The sequence below is a fragment of the Oikopleura dioica genome, chromosome XSR, assembly GCF_907165135.1.
Source record: "Oikopleura dioica chromosome XSR, OKI2018_I68_1.0, whole genome shotgun sequence".
NCBI classification, from domain to species: Eukaryota; Metazoa; Chordata; class Appendicularia; order Copelata; family Oikopleuridae; genus Oikopleura; species Oikopleura dioica.
In genome coordinates, this window is record NC_137294.1 from 2,733,184 (window position 1) to 2,756,736 (window position 23,553).

Here is a 23,553-nt window from a genome sequence, read left to right on the forward strand (position 1 = left end):
ATAATTGGAATCTTATTTTAGATCACATGCTACAATTTCACATTAATCTAGATTGCTTCTTTTCGGTAAATGGCTTGCTCCCAGACACGGTACATTTTTAAACGTTTAGCGCGATTTACTTGAAGTCTTCTATCAGTCAGCAATTGCTCGCGTTTCAGACCAGCCTGGAAAAAGAAGAATTAGCAACTTATCGTGGAACTAGAAGAGCTACCGATTCAAATAAATTAGCAACATCTTCTTCTGTAAAAAAGTAGACCAATGTTCCGTCTCCTCTTGTGTAGGTATTTTCGCCTGCTACTCTTGTTGGCTTATTATGAGTTTTAAAAATTTTCGATGAAAGTGGTTTATCAGTAGAATTCCGAATGTTTTCAACCCTTCCTTGAACCTGAGTTGCGACATGTCATATCTTCCATAGTCGCGGAAAAAAATATCCCCGCCGGGTTTCAAGCAGTCCGCCATTTTCGAAATGGCATTCTTCATTCTGTCAAAGGGCAGGGCAGATAGCACGAAGGTGCAAATGATCACATCTACTTTTTCCGGAATTTCAATCGCCACGTCACTCGCCAAATCATGCTGAAAGATATGCCCTCGATCGCCGTATTTTTTCACGAGTTCTTTGCAAATTTCCACGCTTTTTGGAGCGAAGTCACAACCCAGATTTGAGTTCGATCGTGCTTTTCTACATTATAATATAAAAAACAAAGTAATCTTTTGAAAAAATTCGAACTCTTTCCGAAAACTTTGTAATTCTGATGCGAAGTCGTCGCCTCCAAAAGCGGCACCACATTCGACCCATTTCCACAGCCCAGCTCAAGCACAACCAGTTCCGGCGAGTTCTTCGGATTTAACCGTTCAAACTCCGTGAACAACCAAGACCGGTCTTTGAAGAACTTGTTTTCGTGCTTTTCGTAAAAGCAGTTCCAGTTTTCCGAGGCCGTTTCTCCCGCCACTTTCATTCTTTCTTCCACATTTTCCGACTTCTCGATTTGCTTTCTGATCTGTTCCAGCGCATTTTCCTCCTGTTGTGCGTCCCATTCGACGCGGTCCCAAGCGTTGTGTTTGAAAATTTCACTGTCTTCTTTTATCAAGCGATTTCCGAATTGCGGCCGTTTTTCTGTCTCTTCCACGGTCATTCTAGCGCTCAAATTTTTTTTACTATGAGTTTTCTTTAGGGTGCATTTTGGATCTGTCAACGAATTGGTCGGTATTCGCTGAGAGGGAAAAGTACCGAAACTGCTTCGATTGCGGCTTCTAGTTTTTTTCAATTGAAATGCATTTGCATTTCAAAGGGAAGGTAGAATTGGATTTATTTGAGTAAGGTACTGTCGGGCATACAGAAAACGAAAGAATTGATTACAGAAAAAGTATTTATCTAGAAGTGGTGATTTACGGCTTGAGAAATCAGGACATTTCTTTATTGAGCGCCCAGCGGAAGAAAACATTCAATCCCCACGCAGCCGCGTTGACCAGGCCAATGGAGCTGCCGACATTAACCCGGACATTGCCAACGTCTCCCTTTCCGAAAGAGACGGCAGTGTTAATAAGTGCGATGATTGAACCAGTGGCGACAAGGATCACTAGAGTAAGCAAATTACTAATTAGCTGTAGTGCTTATTGCTTACCCATGAAGATAGGGACGACTAGGTCGACCATGTGCCAGGGAATCTTGCTGCAGAATTCCCATTTTTCGTGGAGTTTTGATCCGAAGAATGTGAGACCAAGACAGGAAAACTAGAATTTTAATAATTTTGCAAGCATGACTTGAGGGCTTACCGCGAGTGAGAACTTAGAAATGTGATAAAGAAATCTCACTCCGCCGAGACCATCATACCGGGCAAACCTAGCCAGTAGAATGATTGTAACAAGCGCGCAAATTGCTTGTAGGATCTTCGCTATGCCCAGCCGCGATTTTAAGTACTCCAAGCTCGAGGAAATGAACATCATCGTATTTTTTTCGTTGTTATTTCTTACTTCTTTTGCGTTCTCAGCTCGATTGATGAAGAAAAAAGGGATGAAACGGGCTACTCATAGAAAGCGCGAATCCCGGCGACCCAATAAGCGCCTCGGCGGGGCATCGCGCTTATCTATCCTCAGGGACGACCAAAAAAAGGAACATATTTTCATGCCCGACAATAAATTTCTCAGTTCAGTCATCGTTGAAGAAGTTGATTTTTGACAAAAATCATTATTCTTTTTAATTTCTACGTATTTTTTGATTGAACTTTTAAAGAATAAAAATTAAGTGTGTTTGGAACAGTAATTCTTTTACAGAAATTCTTCATTTTCCACACTTCTGATCAAAAGCTCTGGAAAGTTGAAGAAAATCGAAAAAATCGAGTTTGTAAAAGAAATGAGTGGGCGCCGAGAATCTGGGCTAGCCTCTCTTTTGACGAGTGGGCGCTGCGGAAAACTCGACCAGATTCTCTTTCGGAAATTGAAAAAGTGATTCTAGAAATTCTCGTTCGCAAGTTAAAGTTACAGAGAAATATGCAGAGTCCATTCCTTCTAATTTTATCTGTTTATTATTAATTAATTGTTTTGCAATTAAAAATTGACAATTGAATTGAAAGATTTGTAAATTACCATTTCTTAACCGAAAATCTTGTTTCTAGTAAAATCTAAGTCAAACAATAAAATATTTATAATTGGGAATTAACATTGTTAGAAAAAGCGAATAATATCTTGTTATGTGAATCGATTCCAAACAGTGGGTCAATGATTGCATAAGGAAACTTAATTTCAAAGTCGAAACAACTCGCATCTGAAAATTTACAAGCAGAGAAACAAAACTTCCTCCAGTCAGTAGTATTCTCTTAGGAAACACTCAATATTATTCGCCAAAGAATATCATATTCTGATATTCTGATTGACAATAAAGTGCTAGTGTAAGAATTACTGACGCTTCTAACGCTAACCTTCACCGAAATCATAGGGGCCCTACGTTAGGGCTGTCCCTTTGGCTGGGTTCGGCAACCTGTGGAGAAAACCTGAGTCAGGATTTGAAAGAGCAAGGTTTAAACGCAGGCCGGTGAGCCTAGCCTCTGGTTCTGCCACTGTACATACGAAGTGTTGTGACAGTGATTGAATTTTCGGAATTACATGTATTTTGTAAATGTTTTTTTCTGTATATTTCCATAATTTAAATTTCAAACTTGGTCAACGAGACGTTATTGTAATCCAGAAAGTAGCATCTACTATCGTGCATTTTCGGAGTCGTCTTTTCATTATTTACAGTCAGAGTTCAATGAAAATGTACAGCCAGTTTTTCATTTTGCCGAGGAGGTTCAATTTGATCGCTCCATTTTTTATTTATGGCGTTATGTTATCCGGGGAGCATTCGATATTATGGACCATGTCAAAACAGACAATTTGGAAGGTGCCCCTGTCCTTATCAATTATTCAGCGATTATTTATTTATTTTCGGAAAATGGATTCTCCACTGGCAGTTAAAGCTCATTTTAACTTCGCGAACTGGCGATTTTCGCCACATTTGTCCTGCTTTAATATTAAACGACTATTTATCGAGTGGCGAAGATCCGAATCAAGCTCCATTTGAAGTAAATGGGATAATCGCTGATAGCGAACCACTCATCACTATATTAGTCGCCCGCGGAGAGAACTGCTGCACATCAAGTTTACAATCCTTCTTTCTTTTTTTCAGCCCTTTTTCGGCCGATTATTTTAGCGGCGAAAACAGGAAACAGCGCCTTTGAAGAGAGCGGAATAGACCCATTAGAGGCTTATTACAAGAGTGAAAGGATACGAATAAGTACAGTAAGAGTAGTGCTTCAGACTTGGCTGAACAACCTTTGTACAAAACCCGAGACAGGGTTCGGGAAGAGCTTTTACAAAAGCCGTGTAGCTTGTTATCAAAGTCCTTTCAGTACCCTGACTCAGGTTATGTTCACATGTTGCCGAGTCAGGGCTTCAGAAGTTCAACGACTAGTACAGTCGATGATTAAATTAAACATTGCTCTCCTTCTCCTTGTCTTTAACTTGAAGCCGATCAGGTGCAATTAGATTCGTCTCGCATTCCTCGACAAATTATTGCCCTTGATTTCGTCGGCTCAGAGTCTAGTTGTCGTAGCCATCTAATGAAAACAGAAACGCTTGTGAGAAAAGAGGGAGGATATCTTTAGAATTAAACTATTTGCGTCAAATCTGCTAGTAGACTCTATTTTACTGGCAAGAAGCAAGAGTCAGCGTAGAGGCATGGGAACTTAATTTGGCAGACTGAGATAGCGTCACTGCCGGGATAACTGCGAGGGCGCATATACCTCGTTTTTTTCTTCTTCTTTCGCGAGAAAAAAAGAAGCTTTGAAAGAAAGATAGAGCTGCTGCTATCAAGATATTATAATTTTTCCTTCTGAAATCAAACAGAGATTTTTTAGAATGCAGTGCAGCAGCTGTTTGCTCCTGAGCTCGTTGTGCGTCTCACACTACCTGGCATTCGCGTACGCTCAAGTGCCGGACGTCGACATCGAGGTACCCGCGCTGATTGATCCACAGCCCCGTTGCCCAATGCTCTTCAACGACCAAAGCTCGCCAGGGAAAAGAGGAAAGATCAGGGTGAACGTCCTCGACGAGATACGAGAGCTGAACGTCTCCAGCTGGGAGACGGGCGAAGTCTACGAAGATGTCCTAGTCAAGAAATTCGACTCTTCCGAGTTACCGATGTCCCCCAACGAAACTACCGAATTCTTCATGAACGAAATCCTCAAAGCCGGCGAAGAAGATTCGCTAGTTCTAGTTTATTTAAGGACAGGATCTTGATTTCCATTTTTAAATTGACAGTTGTGAACAAAAATGTCTCTAAATCCTGGAAAAAGTGATCGAAGACGGCGAAAAATGAACTGGGAATTCACGAAAATAATCACTACCGAAAACCTCCCGGCTTTTTACAAAAAGAAAGGTACTCTTTCGAAGCGATTTTCTTGAAAAATTACAATATTTTAGGGATTTACTTGATCACTGAATTCACAATCAAAGCAGTGAGAGATTGCTCCAACGTAAATGGCATCTCCGGTGTAAAATCGAACAAAGTCGCCGACTTCATGAAAGACTGCGATTTCTATTACAACGAATGTCTTTGCGAAAAGAGTGGGGAGGAGAGCCTTAAGCCTGGATGCGATTGCTACGATGCTGACACTTGCCATGCGAATGCCAATCTCCCTGGCGGGTACCACTGCGCGAAGGTGAGTGCTTGAGTTGCTCTGAGCAGTAATGAATGGTTTCAGTGTCCTTTCGGCTATATGGGCGAGCACTGCAAGAAAAGCATTTTCTTCATCGGTTCATTGGCGATTTCGATCATCTCGCTTACCTCGCTGGCCGGCGCCGTCTTAGCGCCGATGCGATCATGGCCTATTTATCCGGACTTACAGTCGGGAATGGTGGCATTAGCCATCGGATGCCTTTCTGGCGATGCCGTTTTGCATTTGATCCCCGTAAGTCTTTTCTCATCGCTGAATATTGTGCTGATCCGCGCTTATGATCGTATAAGTCAAGCAATATTGCTTATATCTCTTTGAAGATTATCTTCGGCTTGCATGGGCATGCGCATAACGAACACGAAGAAGATCGCCATCACGGACACAATCAGGAGCATCATGAACTCGACCACCACGGCCACGAAGGTGAAGAAGAAGGGGAAGGACTCCCGCATAACATTATAACTAAAAGGTAAGCCAATCACTATGAATTTGAATGATGTATTGATAATCAGAGGGTTGATGCTTCTACTCGGTCTCTACATCTTCTATCTCTTCGAAACTGGCATCGGACTGTGGCACAGCTTCAAGCAAGCAAAGCAAGATTCTTCAGACAACGAAATCGGCGCAAGAAGAAAGTCCTCCAAGTCGAGGCATTATTCGGAGAGCGGAGGCCCTGGCCACAAGCTAAGGTACTCTTGGTATGATTTCTTCATGCAAATAACGATCCGAATTCAGTATCATCGAAGACAGAAACAACGAAATCTGCATTGACGAAAAGTGTAATTCGAATACAGACGACGTTTTTCTCAACCAAAATGAAGAGACCGCGATGCTAGAAAACGCGCAAGAAATGCTGATAAAGAACGGGAATGGACACGTAGGTCATCACGGACACACGCATGGACACTCGCACGGGCCAAACGACGTCGCTCTCGTTGGCTGGATGGTGATTTTAGGCGACGCCTTTCACAATTTCGCCGACGGTTTAGGTTAGCTCTCCTTCGTTTTCCAGAGCCATTAAAGTTCGTTTCTAGCGATCGGTGCAGCGTTCTCGGCTTCCTATTCGATTGGATTAGGCACGGTTTTTGCCGTTTTCTTTCACGAATTGCCGCATGAAATTGGCGATTTTGCTGTCCTCCTCAGCTCTGGCTTCACTGTCAAAAAAGCCATGTTCTGGAATTTAGTTTCTGTAAGTCAAATGGACCCCCTCGCTTTTGGTTATTTTGATTATTTCAGTCGTTCACCTGTTTTATTGGATTTTTCTTTGGCGCACTGCTTGGTGATACAGAAGAAATTAAAATTTGGATTTTGGCGATTTCAGCTGGTGCATTTGGTAAGGAAGTAATTTGGAAATCTGGAAATTGAAGGAATGATTCAGTGTATATCGCGCTCGTTGATATGCTGCCTGAGATTCGTCTGACAACGCTGCCAGATGGTTGCGACGTCGGGACTATGCTTCGCCGCTTCTTCGTCCAACAGCTCGGCCTCATCAGCGGCGTCCTGCTCATGTGGCTCCTCGCCGCTTTCGAAGAAAAACTCGTTGCCATCTTCCAGTAACAATTGAAAATACTATTTGAAAAACATCTACTCGTACACAAACTCAGCAAGCCTCAAGTTCTTCCACTATCTCAAGTCACTCCCACTGGCTTCGCTGCCAAAAACTTTAAAAAAGAAAAATCAAAGAAAAAAAAATGAAAAAACAATACTGCTGTACTCCATGATTATCAAAGAAAAAACCCATTTCCCATTTAGTTCACACTGCTTGTCCTTCATTGTTTAGGCCCTCGAAAGAATACTCTGGACCTTTTTTAATCCATACCTCAATTTATTTCTTGTTGTCTGTGTAAGCTTTTTTTATTTCTGATTTATACTATTTACTTCATTCGTCGTATTAAATAATTATTTATCCAGTTTCATTAATTCGATTTCTTTAAACCCATAAGTTATGGGAATACTTATGGGCCATAAGATATCTTACTCCCTCAAATATTTACTGTAGATGATCTGGGTTCCGCAACCTGTGTAGAATACCTGAATCAATTTTCTGTAAGAGCTTCGACAAAAATCCGTATTATTAATTCTTTTTGGCTTCGTTTTTTTAAAAAGCTGCTCCGCGGCTTTTATTGAAGCTCTGTCAGAGCCCTGACTAAGGTTTTCTACACAGATTGCCGAGCTGATCATCAGCTCATCATCATTGATCTTAAGGGATCCCCACCGTTTTGGCCATCTTTGACTGAAAATTCAGTCGATTTACGCTTATGTATTGGGGCGTACAATAGCTCTACGTAAAGCCCAGGTGCTATCCGCTATTCTCTAGTACAGAGAAGTTTTTTACTCAAGTCAAACCTACCACTGGGAGGGGCCAAAGTTCGAGAATTTCGAAAAAAAGCCATTTTAGGCCAATTTTGAGCCGAAATTCAGCCGATTTGGGCTTAGATAGACACCGTCTACGACTAGATTTAGATAGACCGAGGCCTAATCTTCAATCTCTAATACAGAGAAATAATTTGGCCAAGTAATTAAAAAAATTTCTTTTGAACAACCGAATGGGGCCATTTTTGGCGTTTTTTGGAGGTAAAATGCTCTCTAGCGCCAACATTTGGTCAAAAAGTCTAGTGCGGTTATAAAATTCTTAATCAGCACATTCTAAGCTATCGATAGACCCCTTATATGTCTTATTTCGATGTTATTGAAAAGTCGAAAAATATTCCGATTTTTACGCGAAGTATAAATTACATGCATTTTTGCAATTTTCGAAGGCTAAAATTTCAGAGATAGATGTTCGTAAAGGGGTCATATGATACACCAAAATGATCCTCAGATCACGAGGAATCTAAATTTGCCAGATATAACCCCCTATGAAAGACTTGAAAAAACAGGGGGGGATCCCTTAAGAGTCAAAAAGTTTAGTTATAAATTTTCTGACTTATTTTTTATCAATATACGTAGATTACGTCCTTTACTAAAGGCTTTAGAAAAAGACGCATGAGCCCATTACTTAGGGTGCCCTGTATAAATGACTGCGATTTTTAGTTCGAAGAATTCATGTTGGATCCTCTTTTGAGAGATTGAATTTTAATCGTTGGGGACGGCCTTAAAATTCGGGATTTCCTTACTTCCTTAGTAATTTTACTTGTAGGTTTCCTACTTGATTAATTGTAGAAACCGAAAGAATAATTATCTACACTCCATTACCATTATTCTGGATTGTCAATCGATTTGTATCCGAATATTTTATAGAATTCGTTTATTTAATAATTTTCTATATGCTTTACTTTTACAACTATCCGTGATTTCCATGGTGAGAAAATAAGTTTCATCAAAATTCGACGTTTTTCAATTTTTCTATTTTCTGTTTTCAATTGACGTCAATCTTCTCCCACACACTACGCTATCAAAACGCCAGTCTCTCTCTTCCTTTCTCTCTTCAGATAGATTAAGAGGGAGAGAGACAACAATAAATATTATGTCTTAATTTCAAGCTATCTTTTTTGCTGCATGTCTGAGTATTCATAAATGAGAATACGGACATGAATGTCTGAAGACAGCTTTCTGTCTTTATCCGATAGCGTCTATCGTGTTAATCGCCTTTCAGCCTCCACTCCAACTACTGAAGCTCTTTTCAGAAGAGCTACAGTCACCGAAACGCTAGAAAGATTTTTGATTATATTTTGCTCAAAATACTTTCTTTGAAATTTCATTCAATTCAAACGAAGAACTTTTTCTTTTTTACCTTTTCCCGACTTTGCTATTTGCTCGTTCTGTTTTTTTCTGCCTAAACTTATTATTTCATTCAAGAAAACACGCTTCTGACAAGGTTCTTGTTCAAAATTGAGTAGTTTCGAATTGAAATGGAATTCAAGAAATCTCGTGCTCAAGCGTAGTACTACAACTACAAGGCGTTAATTCAGACATATCGTTGACTCTCCCCTTGCGTGGTTGATTTCATTTCGCCAGTGATTTTCCAAAGAGAGAACAAACGAAGAATACAGCTTCGTTTAATTTCAATTTTGTTTGAAAGAAGACGCGAAAATTACGTCGACAAAAACCGAATCTGAACTTAGAGTTTTAGGGAAAACTCTCCAGGTGAGTTAAGCTTATATTTCCCCTTTTCTAGTCCTTTTTAGGGAGTCGTATCAAAATTCGTCGCTGCTGACGGGCTCAACAGAAAGCTCCGATACGGTCTTGCGCCGCCTTGCCGACCGAGATAGCACCCTCTAGCTTTCCCACAAAGCCAAAAAATAGAATAGTGTCTTTTCGTCGTTTCGACGTCAATTTCATCCAATCTCCAAATACCAACTTCTCAGTCCGCAAGAATGAAGATTCCTGACTCGCAAAACTCATTCAACTTACCTCTCAAAACCCACCATTCCTGGGACGATGAACATCTTACCTCTTTCGAGGTTCAATCCTGCTGCGTGGTGGACTTTCAATCTGTCAAGCAAATGGTAATTGAAGGGAACTCGATCTAGAATTCATGAACTCTTTGAGGTAGCACTTTGGGAAACTCACCTGCCCCGGGTGGAAATGTTCCACAAAGTCAAAAGCAACAACAACGTCCGTCTCCTCGCCGATCTTGCCGAACTGGGCCTGCAATTCCAGTTGACTTCTAAGAAAGACTTTTCCGCCCTCGAGTCCGCTGGATTGTGCCCTTCCAGCTCCGTCCTCATCAGCCCAGCAAAAATGAACTCGCTGCTCAGAGAAGCAGAGAAACAATCGGTCCCGCTCTTGTCCTTTGATTGCGAAAACGAACTCGTGAAAATTCGCAAAACTCATCCAGACGCTCAACTTTTGCTTGACGTTTCCTCTTTTCAATTCCCTCAAGGTATAGCGAAACTCAACTTTTCATTCATCTCTTATTCATGTTCTTTTAGCGATTGATAGCTGCCAATCTCTGCTAGAACGTACTGCTTTGTTGGGAATGAAAGTAGCCGGAGTGTGTCTTGACGAAACATCTCTTGGAGATGTAGAACTGCTCAAAGCCGAGCTCTTCAAGTGCGTGAAAGTCGCGAAAATAGCGAAACTCTTTGGACACGAGCTGAAGATTCTCCATCTTGGAGCAATCATTTACGAAGAACTTCAACTCTTTGAAGCTTTCAGTGCTGAGCTCTCCACGCTCTTGGACGATCACTTTGCCAACTACAGGTAGATACGTTCGTATTTCTTTTTTTTTAAACGAAGCTAGAATCATGGCGAACACGACGGAGTTCCACCTTGGCGAGCCTCTCGCCATCTTGACTCCTGTTTTGTCGACGGAAGCAGTGCCCGACCAGGGTGTCCAGGTCCAGCTGAATACCAAGCTCAATTCCTTCAACGCCGAGCATTTGCCGACCATTGTCACAAGTAAGAGAAACCAGCGATAAGCAAAATTTTACGAAAATTCTCCTAGAAAAGGCGAATCGAAAAGCAATGCCCGTGTGCTTCCGAGGCGCCGACGATCTGGTCTCTTCTGGGAACTTCCCGGAAGTCTTCACTGGCGACATTCTCCTCTGGAATTTATCAGGTAATATCCTAACATAGGTCATCCCCTTGTTACCAGGATAAACGTTGGCGAAAATCTGAATTTAGCAGGATAAACCCCAGGCAAACTTGCCCCCATGTTAGCAGGATAAACTTTGGCAAAAGGGCTCATTGTTAGCAGGGTAAACTTTGGCACTCAATTAACAGGGTTGCGTGAATCATCAGCGCTCGCCCAGGGCGTGACGTAACTGTTAGCCCGAGGAGGACTCAACCTGCTGGAAGAAAATGCGAATGAAGCAAATCTGCTTGAAATACAAGTGAACAATTTTATGTTATTAATTTTAATTTTAATATATAATTTTTTTAAATTAAAATGGGCCAAAAAATAAAATCCCTGTTCCTGTCTCTGTTCCTGTTTACAGGATTCCGAGGCCATTCATTAGATCAAGCGACTTCGGTGAAGTATAGCCCATATCATTATAGAATATAGGGACTAATATCTTATATATCTAATATTGGATATAATATCTGCATCATTGCTGACCTGAGGTCAAGTTGGGGTTACCTGGGATCACTCAGGATCAACTTTGGAGATTTTTCTTCTTGAAAGATGGTTAGAGTCCGAAAAGGGCCAGGTACGAGATCACCCCGTTATCAATAGTCAAAATAAAGCTCAGCTTCTGAGCTTTCTAATACAGTATTAGTAATACTGTATAATGTGCCTACCAGAGTTTCAAATTTGCTGAGTTAAGTGAGCTGAGACTGCTCAGTGATTTTCAAAAGTGAACTGATCTCCTCAGCTCAGACGATAAATTATCGTCGATAATCATTCAGCTCAGCTCAATGATTTCAACACAATTTTACTACTAAAATACAGTAAAAAATAGCTCAACTCAGCTCACTCAGCTCAGCGAAAATAAAGCCAAATTTGCAACTCTGGTGCCTACCCTCCTAAGCCCTAAAAATAAATAATTTAAAAATATGAATAAATATCAAAATTAAAATTAATAATGATAAAATCGTTAACTTGTATTAAATACTGAATTTATAAATATATATTGAAATTTTCAAGCAGATTTTATGAAGATATTTTTCATTGGCATTTTCTTCCAGCAGGTTGAGTCCTCCTCGGGCTAACAGTTACGTCACGCCCTGGGCGAGCGCTGATGATTCACGCAACCCTGTTAATTGAGTGCCAAAGTTTACCCTGCTAACAATGAGCCCTTTTGCCAAAGTTTATCCTGCTAACATGGGGGCAAGTTTGCCTGGGGTTTATCCTGCTAAATTCAGATTTTCGCCGACGTTTATCCTGGTAACAAGGGGATGACCTATGTTATTTGTATTGTGAATGAATGCTCAACTGTTTTTTCAGATATGCAATGGTCATCGAAATTCCCCCTTCATTACTTAGATGATAAGCAGATGAACTGAAATTGACGTCGAAACGAAACCTTTCCTTATTTTTTTCCTTATTCTTTTATAAATGTCAAATGCGTATACTCAGTATACTGCATCGTTTTAGACTTCTTTGATTTCAAAGTATATACAAGCCTTTTAGCCCTGTAAAATAAACCTTATTTAAAATATGCTGTGATGTCTCTCCAACTACCTACAAACTTTGTAATACCCAACAGAAATGCGTTCAACCCCTCGTTCAACCCTATTTATTTACTGTGCTGATGTAGAATCTCTCCAATAACTGTCATCAATGTTCATTCCAGGCACTACTAGTTTTATTTGCAAGCAGGGAACGGCAGTGATAGTACTTTTCAGATTTGAGGTTGATTTCTTTGAAAACTTGCAAATTACAAGTCTTCTTTTCTGGTGCCCTTCCACGAGGTCTTGGGGTGATATGCGCTCTTCTTGTAGATTTTGCGCGCTGCGTCTGGAGAGTCGTCGTATTCGGAATTCAGAGTTTTGCATTCAGGGTCTTCTTCTGCATTAAAATTCTATTCATTCGGAAAAAAAGGCGATCTCACCTTCTGGGATGTTGTCGAGCAGATGGTCCCGTGCGCCTCTGAAGGCGACATCTTGTTGTGAGACTAAATCGGCCTCTACGGAAGGAGTGCGTCCACTAAAAGTCCTTTGAAAAAAAGTAAGCTATGGAAAATGTACCGGAGGAAAACGGGCCCGACTCGGAGAGAGTTCATCACCTCTCCCAAGGACTCGGAAATCATCGATATCAAGCCACCAAGCCAGGCAAGGCCAGCAAGCATCCACATCAAGACTTTTTTAATTCGCGAAATATGAACTTTTGGATAGAATATGAATTTTTTCGCCGAGTTTCCTATTGTTCGATAAATCTCCAAGAAAAAGTTCAACCATGCGGAATTGTCGATGTCGCCTTGCTGGAAAGCTGGAACGTAGTCGCCGAAACCAACAGTTGTAAGCGTAATTATCGTAAAATACCAAGCGTTGAGCATCTCCCAGCCTTCTAAGAAGTGGAAGCAGACAGCGGGAATTATCTGAGCACGTTTAACAACTGATAAAGCAAGCGACTCTTTACCGAGAAGATCAAGGATCCGAAGAACACGTAAGCAGCAAAGATTGTGAATGCTTGTCGTTTAGTAGGGGTCTTTCCGTAGATGGAAATGAGTATTTGACTCATGTAGAGTTTGAGTGTGTCGCCGATTTTGCCCATGAAGAATCCAAAGAGCGGAATGGACGTTAATGCATAGAACACGCTTAAAAATATATGACTATCTAATTCTGTCGTAGCTCTTACCAGAAAATCTTGCCGCCACTCGTAGTTGGATAGACATTTCCATATCCAATTGTCGTCCCGATTGTTCCAGTAAAGAAGAAAGCGTTCCGGTAGGACCAGAGATTCGGGCAGCCGAGAGTTCCATCTTTTTTGATGACCATTTTCGTCTTTGACGGATGGGGAACGTCCAGTGAGTCCAGGAAACCTTTCTTTGCTTCGTGCGCCTTCGTTGCTACAGAAGACGTTTCAGTGCCCTTGGAGCGGAAAATATAGCTTGCCTTTTTGAGAGTAACGAGGAACCATGTCCATGAGATTCTTGACCAGCTCGTTTTTGAACTAACTCTTGGGTCTCGATATTGCCTAATCCGCTAATAAACGCTCGCACTACTGTATCGCTGGCCCGTTCATTTAGTTGCTGCTCTTTTTGCCTGAGAAGGGCATCTTTCGCGGAGATGGACATGTTGAGCTTGTTTAGCTCATCTTTGTACTACAGTATCTAAATCAGCCCAAACAAAATTTTTCACACGACCTTCATTTCGATCATTTATGAGTAGAAATGAGATGAAGACGCTGAATTAAAGAGCTCATTCGCGACTTTCTGACACATAAAATCCTTCTTTTGGGCAAGAACGATCATGGCCTCTGAATCAAGATAGATTCCGTCGACCGAATTTGCCCTAGAATTCGTCCATTACTAATTAACATGAGTTGATGATGTGAATTAGATACTTGGCCATGAGCGCGATTCGCGTTTGGAGGAGTTCTTCGCGGGTCAAGTGAACCTGCTCCGTTTTCACGACGATGGTGGCGGTTTTGTTGGTAATCACTTCAGATGCATTCCTTACCTCGGACTTGAGCCCCTCAATTTCGTCGGCCTTGTCTTTATCGACAATGACGATAGACTCTTCTATGTCTCCAGACTCTTCGCTTTTGTGCTTTACGACCTGGAGTTGTTTTCTTGATGGTTTGTGTCCCTAAATTACTCCCGTAACTACCACTTCTGCTGGAATTCTAGTTATAGGCGTTGCCAGAGTAATAAAACATCATTCACCTTTGACATTGCCACCTCAGTCACGATTGTCCCCTGCTCAAAGTTGATAATTGCATTGCCAACGAGGAGAGCAGATTTCCCATAAGTTTCATTCTTCAGAAAGAGCTTATTTATAGCGTCGATCTGGTTCGCGCCATTTTCGGGATTTTCTGAGACAACTACACGAAAATTATAAGTTCATGTCAAACCAGGCACAGCTGAAGCTCTGCGCCACGTGTCTTGTTGGCAAGAAGAAAACTTACAACGAGATGTGGTGTGCCCTTTACGCATCTTCCACAACGTCACTTCAGCACTGATCATGAATTCCTCGATCTTTGCCAGCTGGCTTGCTGCACTTCGTTCATAACTTTTGCGAGGGAAAAAACTCTGTCGCCGTCTGCAAGCTTCTAGCGCATTTTGGAAAGGCTAGATTTGATCCCCTTCCTAGGCATATCCTTGAAAAATCGCTGAGCCGCATGCCAAACGGAATCTTGCACGAATCCCTCTTTCAGCGCCGTATGAAACTCGAGTTTTGTTGGGAAATTCGGGAATCCACGTTGTCGCGTCGCTTTGTACGAAATTTCGCCGCTCAGTTTTCCTATTTCAAAATATTTTCAAGCTATTCAGTCGACAGATTTATACCAATGCCACTGTAGTTGCCGTATTTACTAGCCACTTCTTCTTGGGTAAAGTATTCTGAAATCTTTTGAGCATTACTGTTATAAGGGTTGATTTGTGCGGGTCGCGGCTTCTCAGATTTTGAAACTTCTTCAACGGGTATTTTATGTTTTTTGATAAGAGCCATTATGTCCTCCTCTTCCTCTGTCGTTTTGTTCCCTGAAATTTGAAAGTCCCAACTTAGCCCAGGTTGCTTTGCAACACAAAAGTATATCGCAATATCGATATACGGCATGTTATATACCTCCAGTATATATTCTTTCAATGCGTCAAATGGAATTCCAGTTTGACGACGGACTCAGTATAGCTCTTATACTGAACAGTTCTACGCTGATAAATTAAATTTATCATTAGGTAGTGACCTGTATAGAAGCTTCTTGACATTGTGACCCCTGTCGCCTGGTTTTGGGTCAAGAAATTCGAAATAATTTCCTTCCCTAAGAATGTTGTGAAACAATTCTCGCGTCCCAGTTTCGGCCACGGATATAGATATGGGTTCCTTTGTGAATTAGCGGCGAAAGCACGAGCGCGCAATTACATACCGCGACATCCTGCCACCAGTAACACCGTTGTTAATTGCCTCCTTGCTACTTACTGTGATCTGGATTACAGTTTCTATTCGTTGAGTCTGTAAAGTCGCAGTCAACAGCAGGCTCTTCGACAGGTCCCCACAAACTTTGCTTCTGACAGATGAGCTCCCCATTCGATCGCTTATAAATTTGGTAAGGGCAGGAACAAATGTAGTCTCCGCGGCGATTGAGACAGATGAATGGCTCCTGGCACTGGTGAACTCCTTCTTCGCACTCGTCGATGTCGAAGCATCCATACTCGGTTTCTTCGCCAGGATTAGCGTACGGCCGCCCCCAAGCGTAGCCGATCGGACATGTTCCTACACACAGATTTTTCTCATCAGTGGGTTGCCTTCAATCGTCAATATAAAATGACTAGCGCAATAACAAACACAGAAGATAGGTAGTTATTGATTTAATGTGTAAAGAAACCCTTTCAGAAGAATAAAACTGGCCACCGTCGCATTGACAGGTGTACCCCTTGTCTTGACGGGAGTCCAAGGCGCAGACACTTCCTTTTGGACAAGTGTTGCCCTCGCATGGACTTTTTGGCTTCGTTCTTTTACAGATTGTTGGAAGCTGCTTGTGGCAATTTTTGTAGCGGAAATTCGGATGGCGCTTCCAGCTGCTCACATGGCGATTGTATTTCGAAAAGGTCGTCTTCTTCCACGCCCAACATGTGGTATCGCATGGAGTAGCCCCTGTCTCTCTGAAAAGGAGAGTGTCAAACTTTTCCAACTTGCGTCGCCTGCGATCAGCAAGTCTTAACTTACTTGAGCCTTAGCCACAGCTGGAGCGGCTGGGCAGCTAGAACCTTGTGATGAAGAAATATGAGTTCGTCCATCGATGTCGTCGATGTCATCGCCCAGTCACCCAAGAACTCACATCTGCTTACTGCTTCCGTGTATGTCATTTCTTCGTTGATGACCCTAAGAATAGTTCAACCCGAAAATGAGTAATCGAATTAAGTGCATTTAGTAAATTCTTTTCGGGAAATATATTTTGCTTTATTTCGCACATTTCCTTGTCAGGATTGACCTTTGATGACAAGACGATCTTTTTTATTTAGGGATACGTTGAGCTGCAGGAAAGTTGAGAATCCCAACTGTCAAAATGATTCATTTTTGACAAAATGTGATAATGGACACTAATGTGGTCAGCGCGATGAACCTGTATCTCTTTACTACTGTAATTTAAAAGTAACTGTAGTAAACCTGAATATTTTACGGCTTACCGATAATTGTCGACGTCGTAATTCTTCGTGATATTTTCTAGCTTCCTGAGTTCCCAAGTCGTATCCCAGTGCGCCTGTCTTTTTCTTCTTTGTCCCGTCAGATATTCCATTTCTCCGATTCCGTTGTCGACAATGCTAAAATCGGTTCTTTGTTCTGATAATTTTAAATTTTTACCTCAAAGCTCTTTGAATCGTCATCGAGTCATCATTATCCGTGAGCAAAGAAGTATCCACTTCATTTTCAATCTTCAAGCTTAAATTCTGAAGACGGGCAATATTTTGATATCGTTCATTTTCGATGCTAGTAATAAAATAACAGTTGATTTGAGAGACAACTGGACCCACCTGCAAACCCGTTCTTCTTCAGGTTTTTCTAGCCACATGAAGACAACTCCTCCGATGATGATGTAAGTGAAATAAACGATGAACAGGAAAATGTTCACGTATCCTAGTAAACTCGGTTCAAAGGTGAAATTTTATGCTCCCTGAAATATGCAAGCGGAAGGCCACCCAATATCATTGACGTACTTAATTTAACGCCTTTCTATTTTACACCCTTTTTCTACATTCCAATTGAATAATTAGTGAATAAAATTATTAATTAATAGATGAAATAATATTTCAACTTGTCGTGACTTTCGAAGAATAGCTTTAGTAGGGAAATTTTGAAAATTACCGATTGATCTGCCCTCCATCGAGGACATGACCGATGTCCGGATCATCTTCGTAAAGTGACCGCAACTCTGATAAGTTTATAGTAGTCCTCTATAACTCTTCGAATGTAAATTCGTGTACTTGTATGAGCTATCGATTAATCAACGCGCTAGCCTCAACTTGACGATCTCTTTCTGACCCTCTAGCGTTAACAATCAAGAAAACTTAAGAGCTTAATGCAAAATGCGCCAAGTGCCTTTTTAAATGTCCACTCGTTTTCCGAGTTTCTTTAAAACTTTCTTTTTTTTTTTGTTAAATATCTAATATAAAAGAATAATTAATATATGTACATCGGTGAACCTTTTGGACTTCTAAAGCTTCAAAACACTTTCTTTTTGAGATGAAATTTTATTTATTAAAAAATCAGTGACCAGTTTCAGACTTCAAACCTCGATCAAGAACGAATGTATCAGTCGCTGTGAAAAAATCTTGAGGTTCTCGCTTGATGCTCTTCGACTTCGATAGGGATCGATCCAAGGACTTTTCGTGGGACTTGTTGTCTCGCGTTCGTGGAGATCGAGATCGGCTAAAACAATAAGATCTTCCAGGAAAGCTTTCTCACCTTCTGGGTTGACCTTGAGAGTCACTTCGGAATCTGCCTCGTCCGTCGTTTCCAGCGACATCGCCTCCCCATTCTTCTCGAACCTGAAAAAAGGCAATTGAAAAAGAAACCGAATCCAAAATTTTACTCTGAACACGAGCTTGATCTTCTGTCCGCAGAAATAACGACCATCGAGTTCTTCGACAGCGCGTCGCGCACCATCCTCCCGCTTGTAGCAAACCACTCCGCGGTTAAATCCATGATGGCCTAAATTCGAAAACCAATCTTTTTTGAACTGATAAAAGAATGTTTACTACCGTGGGCACCCGCATAAGTCACTTCTCCAGCCTTTTGCATGAATTCCTTGAGATTAAACCAGCTAAATAAAGCAATATTTGATGTCAAAAATTATTAGTAGGAAAGGTAAAGAATCAACTGGTGGACTTGCTCAAGTGCTAACCTGCATGCCGAGCTCAAGTTTTCGACTTCCACGGTCCAGGGGGTATTTTTCGGGGCTACGTACATCTTGAAAGTAGGCTTGACATGGAAGGTTCCTCGTCGGTCGTAGCCCTGAACACAATTGACTGTCGGCAAGGTTAGGGGAAGGTTCTTACCCAAGCCGGGCTTCGGGAGTCCCCTGGTCGGTAGGATATTCGCTTATGAATCCCCGAGAAATGGGTGTTGAGATTTGTGTTGAGTTCCAATCGGCTAGGCTTCATAGAGACGGATCTGGACCAGGAGCTAGAGGATCCCTTCTTCGATTCGGAAACTAATACCGTGATTCACATTTCTGACTGACCAGAATCAATTTCTATTGTAATTCGTTTGAACAAAAGTCCTATGTTTTAGCACAGGGAAATTTTCAAACGATTTTGAATTGGTCACTCACGAATGTGAACCGCGGTATATTCATAAGATTTGCATTTTGAAAAATTACTGACTTTTATATTTTTGATGACGCTTTTGCTTTTGAACTGGCTCTTGTGGGCTACAAGTGTCGGAAGGAAGGACCCTTTTCAAAGGCGATTTTGAAGTTTTTGGAGGTGTATTGGATGAAGAGTCGGGTGCAGTTGGCGTTTTTGACGAAGACTCGTTTTTTGCAACTAAAATTAGCAATTAAATAACAAGAGTTGCGAAAATACTAACCTTGATCTTTTTCGAGATCTCCGATTGAAGAGCGCTGATGATTGAGCTCATATTGATCTGTATTGTTGAGTTGTTCGAGGAAAAATTTCAAAATTTTAACGTCCTCTCCGGTAACTGGTGTGCTCTCCCGAATATTTTTCTCGAGCTTGCTCACGTGATCCAAAACTCTTGGCCAGTATTTTCTCTCCCTATTTACTATTTCTTTAAATTCTTCGTTCCGAAGAGCTTCCATGTTAAAAAATGAACAAAGATGGAAATTTGGATAAATTTTTTTTGAGTCTTGGTGCTTTCGAGAAATCTAGGGAGTAAAGACGCGGAGAGATTTTCGATTCGACTGAGATTTGTGACGACATTATTCAAAAACAGCTTCCTCAAAAATGATGATATGATGATACTGTGCCTTGCTTACGTACATTTTTGATAGAACAATCGATAATAACAAGTAACAAATTATTTTTCTGTATTTTGGAGCAGCAGTTTTAATCGAGTGGTCTCCGTTTGCCCAAGTCGCCGTTTACCCAACATCGCCGTTTGCCGAACAATGAATGATTACAAACAAAAGTTTATTTATCCGTATTTTTGAGCCATGTTGTCTTCAAAAGAAGTCGAGTTGATATCCTTATTGAGCAAACTATCACAAGATATATCTTTTGTAAATATAAAAAATAAATAGAAAGATGTTTTTGACCCATTTTGGCGGCTCCGCCCATGCCGGTAACAGTCTGTTAAAATTTGTAGATGATCGCCTTTATTGCCGTGCAAATTCCGGTTCCATCACATGTAGTTTTAAACACACGAGTTCACATCGAAAAATTCCCAGATGCTTCTTCACGTTGCTCTGGTTTCGATCGTAGCCGGTGAGAAATAAGAGAGGTTTAACAGAGCTTATTGGAGTTTAGCAAAATGCGGCTACGAAGCCTGCCACCCCACGAAAGAGGGAGTCATCAATGTTCACATGGTCCCACACTCTCACGACGATACCGGTTGGAAGAAAACGGTTGACCAATATTACTACGGATCGAACAACACCATCCAGGGAGGTGGAATTCAGTACACCATAGATACAGTCGTCACTGAGCTCTTGAAGAATTCAGACAGAAAATTCGTCTTCGTTGAAATTGCTTTCTTTGCTAAATGGTGGGCCGAAGCTACCGATCACCAACAACAGGTAAATTAAAACGAAATTTCCCTTCATAAAGTAATTAGCAAACTCGTCATTTGGTTGAAACCGGCCAGCTCGAGTTTTTACTTGGAGGTTGGTGCATGAACGATGAAGCTGCTTCTCATTACACCGCTATGCTCGAGCAAAATGGTCTTGGACTCCAATGGCTCCGACACCATTTTGGAGAATGCGGCCGTCCTCGCGGCGCCTGGCAGATCGATCCGTTCGGGCATTCCAAGACCCAGGCTGAACTGTTTGCTCTGATGGGGTGAGACATTGCAATAATTACTCTGTTTTAACATATTTGCGTAGTTATGATTCGGTTTTTTTTGCTCGAATGGACTACCAAGAATATAATCAACGCTCGAAGGACCGAGCGATTGAGATGATTTGGCGAGGAAATGACGATTTCCCCCAGTCCCGGGACCTGTTTACTGGAGGACTTGTCGACACCAGCTATGGTCCACCAGGAGGATTTTGGTTTGAGGGCTTTAGTGTGGACCCGATCATTGATAATGAAGAGTCAGACGAATATAATCTTCCTCAGCGCCTTGACGATTTTATCAAGCAAATTCAACATTACCAAGATCAGACTCATCCCGGAAATATCATGTTCACAATGGGAAGCGACTTTGCCTACTATAACTCGATCATGTACTTCAAGAACATGGACAAGATCATCTACCACATGAATCGACTCCATGGTGATAAATATAACGTCATTTACTCGACTCCCGCTTGTTACACCAAAGCAAGAAACGAAGCTCAGCAGCAGTGGACTGTTAAGTCCGACGATTTCATGCCTTACTCCAACGGTCCTCAAGGCCAATACTGGTCAGGATACTTTACTTCTAGACCAGGTTTCAAAGGATACGTTTGGGATACAAACCCTGTCCTGCAAATGTGTCATCACATGAACCTCAGAGGCGCACACGTCCTTGGTCACCACGGAGATATTGCTGAGCATAAGCTTGCTGCTGCCTTTGGAGTTGGTCAGCATCATGACGGTATCTCCGGAACAGAGCAAGAACATGTTACATCCGACTACACCCGTCAATTGCATCGGGGTCGAACCGCTTGTAGAAACATCACAAATCAAGTGTTGGAACAAGAGTTCCAAGCTCCACTCAACTCAGTCAACTGCGAGTATCGAAATGTTTCCATCTGTGCGGAGACTGAAGCTGCTAAAGAATTCACGGTTGGAGTGTACTCGCCAGCTTCGCACGCTTTCCACTACCACATTCGAGTGCCTGTGAATGGCTCCAACTACGAAGTTACCAATCAGGCAGGCGAGAAGGTTCCTTTCGACGTTGTCCCAGTTTCTGACAACACGAAGAGCATTCGACGAAACAGAGGCTATGCAACAAACGAGCTCTGGATCACTGCAAAGACTGAAGGATTCGACTTTGCAACTTTCAACGTAAAGGAAGCCGAGGGTAACGAGGTTGTCTTGCCATCGCCAAAAGACTCAAATATGATCGAAAATGAGTACTACAAAATCTCGTTCGGGGAAAGAGGACTGGAAACGATCAATGGAATGGCTATCAGGAATGATCTTCTTTATTTTAACTCTAGCCAGGGCTACGGACAAAACTCTGGAGCGTACATCTTCCGGCCTAACAAAACCGACCCTTTTACCATCAACGCGAAACCAACTGTTGAAATTACGAAGGGATCAAGCGTCGAATTCGCTACAGTAACATGGGGAAGCTGGGCGTCTCAGGAAAAGTGCGATTTTAGTCTCTGTGTTCGTATTGAGAATGAATTTTAAACACTAACATAAGGTTTACCGACTCTGGAAAGGTGAAAACACAGTAGAAGTTGAATGGTCAGTTGGTCCAGTTCCAGTCGAAGAAAAATGCCCGTGGGATTCTAAACAAACTTGCAAATGGGGCAAAGAAGTCATTTCCAGGTATCAAACACCCATTAAATCGGCAGATGAAAAGGGACGTCCAACTGTGTGGACCGACACTTCAGGAAGAAATAAATTGAAACGAACGAAAGACTACAGAGCTTGTTTCGACTTGAACACCACTGATGCAGAAACTGGCGTCGCAGGAAATTACTATCCCATCAACTCTAGGATCGCTGTTGAAGACGATTCAAACCTTTTCTCTGTGCTTGTTGATAGAGCTGAAGCTGGTGGCTCAATGACAGAGGGGTCCATTGATCTTATGGTTCACAGGAAGGTTTTTTTGCTTCATTGATACAAATTTTAAAAAGTATCAGAAAAGCCGATTGAAAGACGAATAACTGTCGACGATCACCGTGGAGTTGATGAGCCTCTAATGGAACCTGGTCAGTTTGGAGACGGTCTCATGGTTCGAGGACGCCACTTCCTTTTCCTGGGCAAGAGTGGCTCACTCGAAGACAAGCCAATGGAGGAAAAGATTCTTATGAAGCCACAAGTCTTTTTATACCCGGGTATGATGTAATGTCTGTTTTTATTTAACACCCTTATAAGGACAAACTTTCCAGGCAAAGTCGAGTCCAATTTTGACGAAGGCTCTTGATCCTCAGTTGAAGATTATCTTGATCCAAAAACATTTCGGAATGTTCAACAATGACCGAGAAGTGGTTATTCGAATCGAGCATCTCTACCAGGCGGCTGACAAAGCTGGAAACGCTGTTGATATTGATCTCACGCACTTTTTAGGAATCGTTTTACTATATTTTTAACTCTATCTTAAATATCTTTAATTATATTATATATAAGACATATAGTCATTTTGAGAAGATATCAGTTCAAAAACGTGAATAAAGCAAATTTCCAGACGGAACGCGCGAAGGAGTTTATGGCTGGAGGCGATGTGCCTATCGACCATTTTGAGAGATTCTCCTGGAATACCGGCGAGCAAGAAGAACACAACAAAGAAAAATCAACCTGTGAACTGGATAACTTGTGTCTAAGAGTCAGCCCCGGCGATCTGAAGACTGTTGTTCTCGAAGGAGTTCACCATAATTAGAAATAATAAAACAAGGTCGTATCAAGTTGTCATTCTCTATTTTTTTTCATACACAGTCACTAGTTCTTCACAGAATGAATTTTATACAGTAGAGTGCTTATTCGACTGAATTTCCGAGGTTCGCTCACTTATTGTTTTC

The 23,553-nt window shown here is 41.6% G+C and overlaps 10 protein-coding genes across 10 annotated transcripts in view; 4 read left to right on the top strand and 6 right to left on the bottom strand.

Moving 5' to 3' along the window:
• LOC145708356 (zinc transporter ZIP10-like) overlaps positions 1–9,045 on the top strand; it is a 96,958-nt gene extending 87,913 nt beyond the window's left edge. Inside the window, exons 2-11 of the mRNA XM_081786018.1 lie at positions 4,392–4,757; positions 4,827–4,912; positions 4,957–5,195; positions 5,238–5,444; positions 5,531–5,679; positions 5,723–5,899; positions 5,946–6,199; positions 6,245–6,399; positions 6,447–6,543; positions 6,589–9,045. Of these exons, the coding sequence (XP_081642144.1) occupies positions 4,393–4,757; positions 4,827–4,912; positions 4,957–5,195; positions 5,238–5,444; positions 5,531–5,679; positions 5,723–5,899; positions 5,946–6,199; positions 6,245–6,399; positions 6,447–6,543; positions 6,589–6,767 (1,908 nt within the window). The 5' untranslated portion in view covers position 4,392 and the 3' untranslated portion in view covers positions 6,768–9,045. The remainder of the gene's footprint in view (positions 1–4,391; positions 4,758–4,826; positions 4,913–4,956; positions 5,196–5,237; positions 5,445–5,530; positions 5,680–5,722; positions 5,900–5,945; positions 6,200–6,244; positions 6,400–6,446; positions 6,544–6,588) is intronic.
• Positions 11–1,137, bottom strand: LOC145706772 (tRNA N(3)-cytidine methyltransferase METTL2-like). The gene is given in 4 exon segments (XM_081784211.1): positions 11–164; positions 212–307; positions 379–624; positions 627–1,137. Coding segments are annotated over 4 exon segments (966 nt in total). The 5' UTR covers positions 1,134–1,137; the 3' UTR covers positions 11–47.
• On the bottom strand, positions 1,251–2,388 carry LOC145708456 (uncharacterized). The gene is made up of 3 exons (XM_081786127.1): positions 1,774–2,388; positions 1,623–1,731; positions 1,251–1,577 (listed from the first exon to the last, which is right to left on the bottom strand). Exons 1-3 carry the CDS (start codon positions 1,942–1,944, stop codon positions 1,402–1,404), a joined length of 456 nt encoding a protein of 151 aa, XP_081642253.1. The 5' UTR covers positions 1,945–2,388; the 3' UTR covers positions 1,251–1,401.
• A 481-nt stretch (positions 9,046–9,526) lies between the features above and the next one.
• LOC145708779 (antizyme inhibitor 2-like) lies at positions 9,527–12,101 on the top strand. Its single transcript, XM_081786478.1, has 6 exons — positions 9,527–9,658; positions 9,702–10,035; positions 10,085–10,355; positions 10,396–10,553; positions 10,600–10,713; positions 12,043–12,101. Exons 1-6 carry the CDS (start codon positions 9,527–9,529, stop codon positions 12,099–12,101), a joined length of 1,068 nt encoding a protein of 355 aa, XP_081642604.1.
• A 294-nt stretch (positions 12,102–12,395) lies between these two features.
• Positions 12,396–13,596, bottom strand: LOC145708360 (potassium channel subfamily K member 2-like). The gene is made up of 5 exons (XM_081786022.1): positions 13,396–13,596; positions 13,177–13,354; positions 12,786–13,135; positions 12,650–12,744; positions 12,396–12,606 (listed from the first exon to the last, which is right to left on the bottom strand). The coding sequence occupies exons 1-5, from the start codon at positions 13,533–13,535 to the stop codon at positions 12,476–12,478; spliced, it is 894 nt and encodes a 297-aa protein (XP_081642148.1). The 5' UTR covers positions 13,536–13,596; the 3' UTR covers positions 12,396–12,475.
• Positions 13,597–14,015: 419 nt separating this feature from the next.
• LOC145708335 (uncharacterized) lies at positions 14,016–14,722 on the bottom strand. Its single transcript, XM_081785993.1, has 3 exons — positions 14,668–14,722; positions 14,426–14,583; positions 14,016–14,348 (listed from the first exon to the last, which is right to left on the bottom strand). The coding sequence occupies exons 1-3, from the start codon at positions 14,693–14,695 to the stop codon at positions 14,073–14,075; spliced, it is 462 nt and encodes a 153-aa protein (XP_081642119.1). The 5' UTR covers positions 14,696–14,722; the 3' UTR covers positions 14,016–14,072.
• An 89-nt stretch (positions 14,723–14,811) lies between these two features.
• Positions 14,812–17,675, bottom strand: LOC145708780 (uncharacterized). The gene is made up of 9 exons (XM_081786479.1): positions 17,562–17,675; positions 17,231–17,333; positions 17,061–17,186; positions 16,886–17,020; positions 16,425–16,580; positions 16,046–16,360; positions 15,678–16,003; positions 15,047–15,241; positions 14,812–15,002 (listed from the first exon to the last, which is right to left on the bottom strand). The coding sequence occupies exons 1-9, from the start codon at positions 17,605–17,607 to the stop codon at positions 14,812–14,814; spliced, it is 1,593 nt and encodes a 530-aa protein (XP_081642605.1). The 5' UTR covers positions 17,608–17,675.
• Positions 17,676–17,962: 287 nt separating this feature from the next.
• Positions 17,963–19,578, bottom strand: LOC145708781 (uncharacterized). Its single transcript, XM_081786480.1, has 8 exons — positions 19,287–19,578; positions 19,082–19,243; positions 18,755–18,909; positions 18,601–18,710; positions 18,458–18,519; positions 18,289–18,407; positions 18,162–18,244; positions 17,963–18,125 (listed from the first exon to the last, which is right to left on the bottom strand). Exons 1-8 carry the CDS (start codon positions 19,516–19,518, stop codon positions 17,963–17,965), a joined length of 1,086 nt encoding a protein of 361 aa, XP_081642606.1. The 5' UTR covers positions 19,519–19,578.
• Positions 19,579–20,022: 444 nt separating this feature from the next.
• LOC145708148 (lysosomal alpha-mannosidase-like) lies at positions 20,023–22,396 on the top strand. The gene is made up of 4 exons (XM_081785788.1): positions 20,023–20,143; positions 20,186–20,454; positions 20,493–20,716; positions 20,761–22,396. Exons 1-4 carry the CDS (start codon positions 20,107–20,109, stop codon positions 22,217–22,219), a joined length of 1,989 nt encoding a protein of 662 aa, XP_081641914.1. The 5' UTR covers positions 20,023–20,106; the 3' UTR covers positions 22,220–22,396.
• A 273-nt stretch (positions 22,397–22,669) lies between these two features.
• LOC145708782 (uncharacterized) lies at positions 22,670–23,414 on the top strand. Its single transcript, XM_081786481.1, has 3 exons — positions 22,670–22,872; positions 22,913–23,109; positions 23,223–23,414. The coding sequence occupies exons 1-3, from the start codon at positions 22,737–22,739 to the stop codon at positions 23,412–23,414; spliced, it is 525 nt and encodes a 174-aa protein (XP_081642607.1). The 5' UTR covers positions 22,670–22,736.
• Positions 23,415–23,553: the final 139 nt, after the last annotated feature.

What these genes read in the sequence shown, in the direction of transcription:
- LOC145708148 (XM_081785788.1), top strand. Translation starts at nt 20,107, where the DNA reads ATGCTTCTTCACGTTGCTCTGGTTTCGATCGTAGCCG. An exon ending in TCTGGTTTCGATCGTAGCCG is followed by an intron (nt 20,144 to 20,185) that starts GTGAGAAATAAG and finishes ATTGGAGTTTAG; the next exon opens with CAAAATGCGGCTACGAAGCC. An exon ending in GAACTGTTTGCTCTGATGGG is followed by an intron (nt 20,717 to 20,760) that starts GTGAGACATTGC and finishes ATATTTGCGTAG; the next exon opens with TTATGATTCGGTTTTTTTTG.
- LOC145708335 (XM_081785993.1), bottom strand. Translation starts at nt 14,695, where the DNA reads ATGCGTAAAGGGCACACCACATCTCGTT. An exon ending in AGGGCACACCACATCTCGTT is followed by an intron (nt 14,584 to 14,667) that starts GTAAGTTTTCTT and finishes ATTTTCGTGTAG; the next exon opens with TTGTCTCAGAAAATCCCGAA. An exon ending in CTGAGGTGGCAATGTCAAAG is followed by an intron (nt 14,349 to 14,425) that starts GTGAATGATGTT and finishes GGAGTAATTTAG; the next exon opens with GGACACAAACCATCAAGAAA.
- LOC145708779 (XM_081786478.1), top strand. Translation starts at nt 9,527, where the DNA reads ATGAAGATTCCTGACTCGCAAAACTCATTCAACTTACCTCTCAAAACC. An exon ending in GATCACTTTGCCAACTACAG is followed by an intron (nt 10,356 to 10,395) that starts GTAGATACGTTC and finishes AAACGAAGCTAG; the next exon opens with AATCATGGCGAACACGACGG. An exon ending in TCTCCTCTGGAATTTATCAG is followed by an intron (nt 10,714 to 12,042) that starts GTAATATCCTAA and finishes CTGTTTTTTCAG; the next exon opens with ATATGCAATGGTCATCGAAA.
- LOC145708456 (XM_081786127.1), bottom strand. Translation starts at nt 1,944, where the DNA reads ATGATGTTCATTTCCTCGAGCTTGGAGTACTTAAAATCGCGGCTGGGC. An exon ending in TTTCTAAGTTCTCACTCGCG is followed by an intron (nt 1,732 to 1,773) that starts GTAAGCCCTCAA and finishes TTAAAATTCTAG; the next exon opens with TTTTCCTGTCTTGGTCTCAC. An exon ending in AGTCGTCCCTATCTTCATGG is followed by an intron (nt 1,578 to 1,622) that starts GTAAGCAATAAG and finishes TGCTTACTCTAG; the next exon opens with TGATCCTTGTCGCCACTGGT.
- LOC145708360 (XM_081786022.1), bottom strand. Translation starts at nt 13,535, where the DNA reads ATGGTCATCAAAAAAGATGGAACTCTCGGCTGCCCGAATCTCTGGTCC. An exon ending in GTCGGGCCCGTTTTCCTCCG is followed by an intron (nt 12,745 to 12,785) that starts GTACATTTTCCA and finishes AAGGACTTTTAG; the next exon opens with TGGACGCACTCCTTCCGTAG. An exon ending in GCTCGACAACATCCCAGAAG is followed by an intron (nt 12,607 to 12,649) that starts GTGAGATCGCCT and finishes ATTTTAATGCAG; the next exon opens with AAGAAGACCCTGAATGCAAA.
- LOC145708782 (XM_081786481.1), top strand. Translation starts at nt 22,737, where the DNA reads ATGGAACCTGGTCAGTTTGGAGACGGTCTCATGGTTCGAGGACGCCAC. An exon ending in ACAAGTCTTTTTATACCCGG is followed by an intron (nt 22,873 to 22,912) that starts GTATGATGTAAT and finishes CACCCTTATAAG; the next exon opens with GACAAACTTTCCAGGCAAAG. An exon ending in TCACGCACTTTTTAGGAATC is followed by an intron (nt 23,110 to 23,222) that starts GTTTTACTATAT and finishes GCAAATTTCCAG; the next exon opens with ACGGAACGCGCGAAGGAGTT.
- LOC145708781 (XM_081786480.1), bottom strand. Translation starts at nt 19,518, where the DNA reads ATGGAAGCTCTTCGGAACGAAGAATTTAAAGAAATAGTAAATAGGGAG. An exon ending in GACTTATGCGGGTGCCCACG is followed by an intron (nt 18,408 to 18,457) that starts GTAGTAAACATT and finishes TTTCGAATTTAG; the next exon opens with GCCATCATGGATTTAACCGC. An exon ending in TCTCAAGGTCAACCCAGAAG is followed by an intron (nt 18,126 to 18,161) that starts GTGAGAAAGCTT and finishes TTATTGTTTTAG; the next exon opens with CCGATCTCGATCTCCACGAA.
- LOC145708780 (XM_081786479.1), bottom strand. Translation starts at nt 17,607, where the DNA reads ATGATCCGGACATCGGTCATGTCCTCGATGGAGGGCAGATCAATCG. An exon ending in TCAATAACTACCTATCTTCT is followed by an intron (nt 16,004 to 16,045) that starts GTGTTTGTTATT and finishes TGACGATTGAAG; the next exon opens with GCAACCCACTGATGAGAAAA. An exon ending in AAACTGTAATCCAGATCACA is followed by an intron (nt 15,242 to 15,677) that starts GTAAGTAGCAAG and finishes TTCAAATTTCAG; the next exon opens with GGAACAAAACGACAGAGGAA.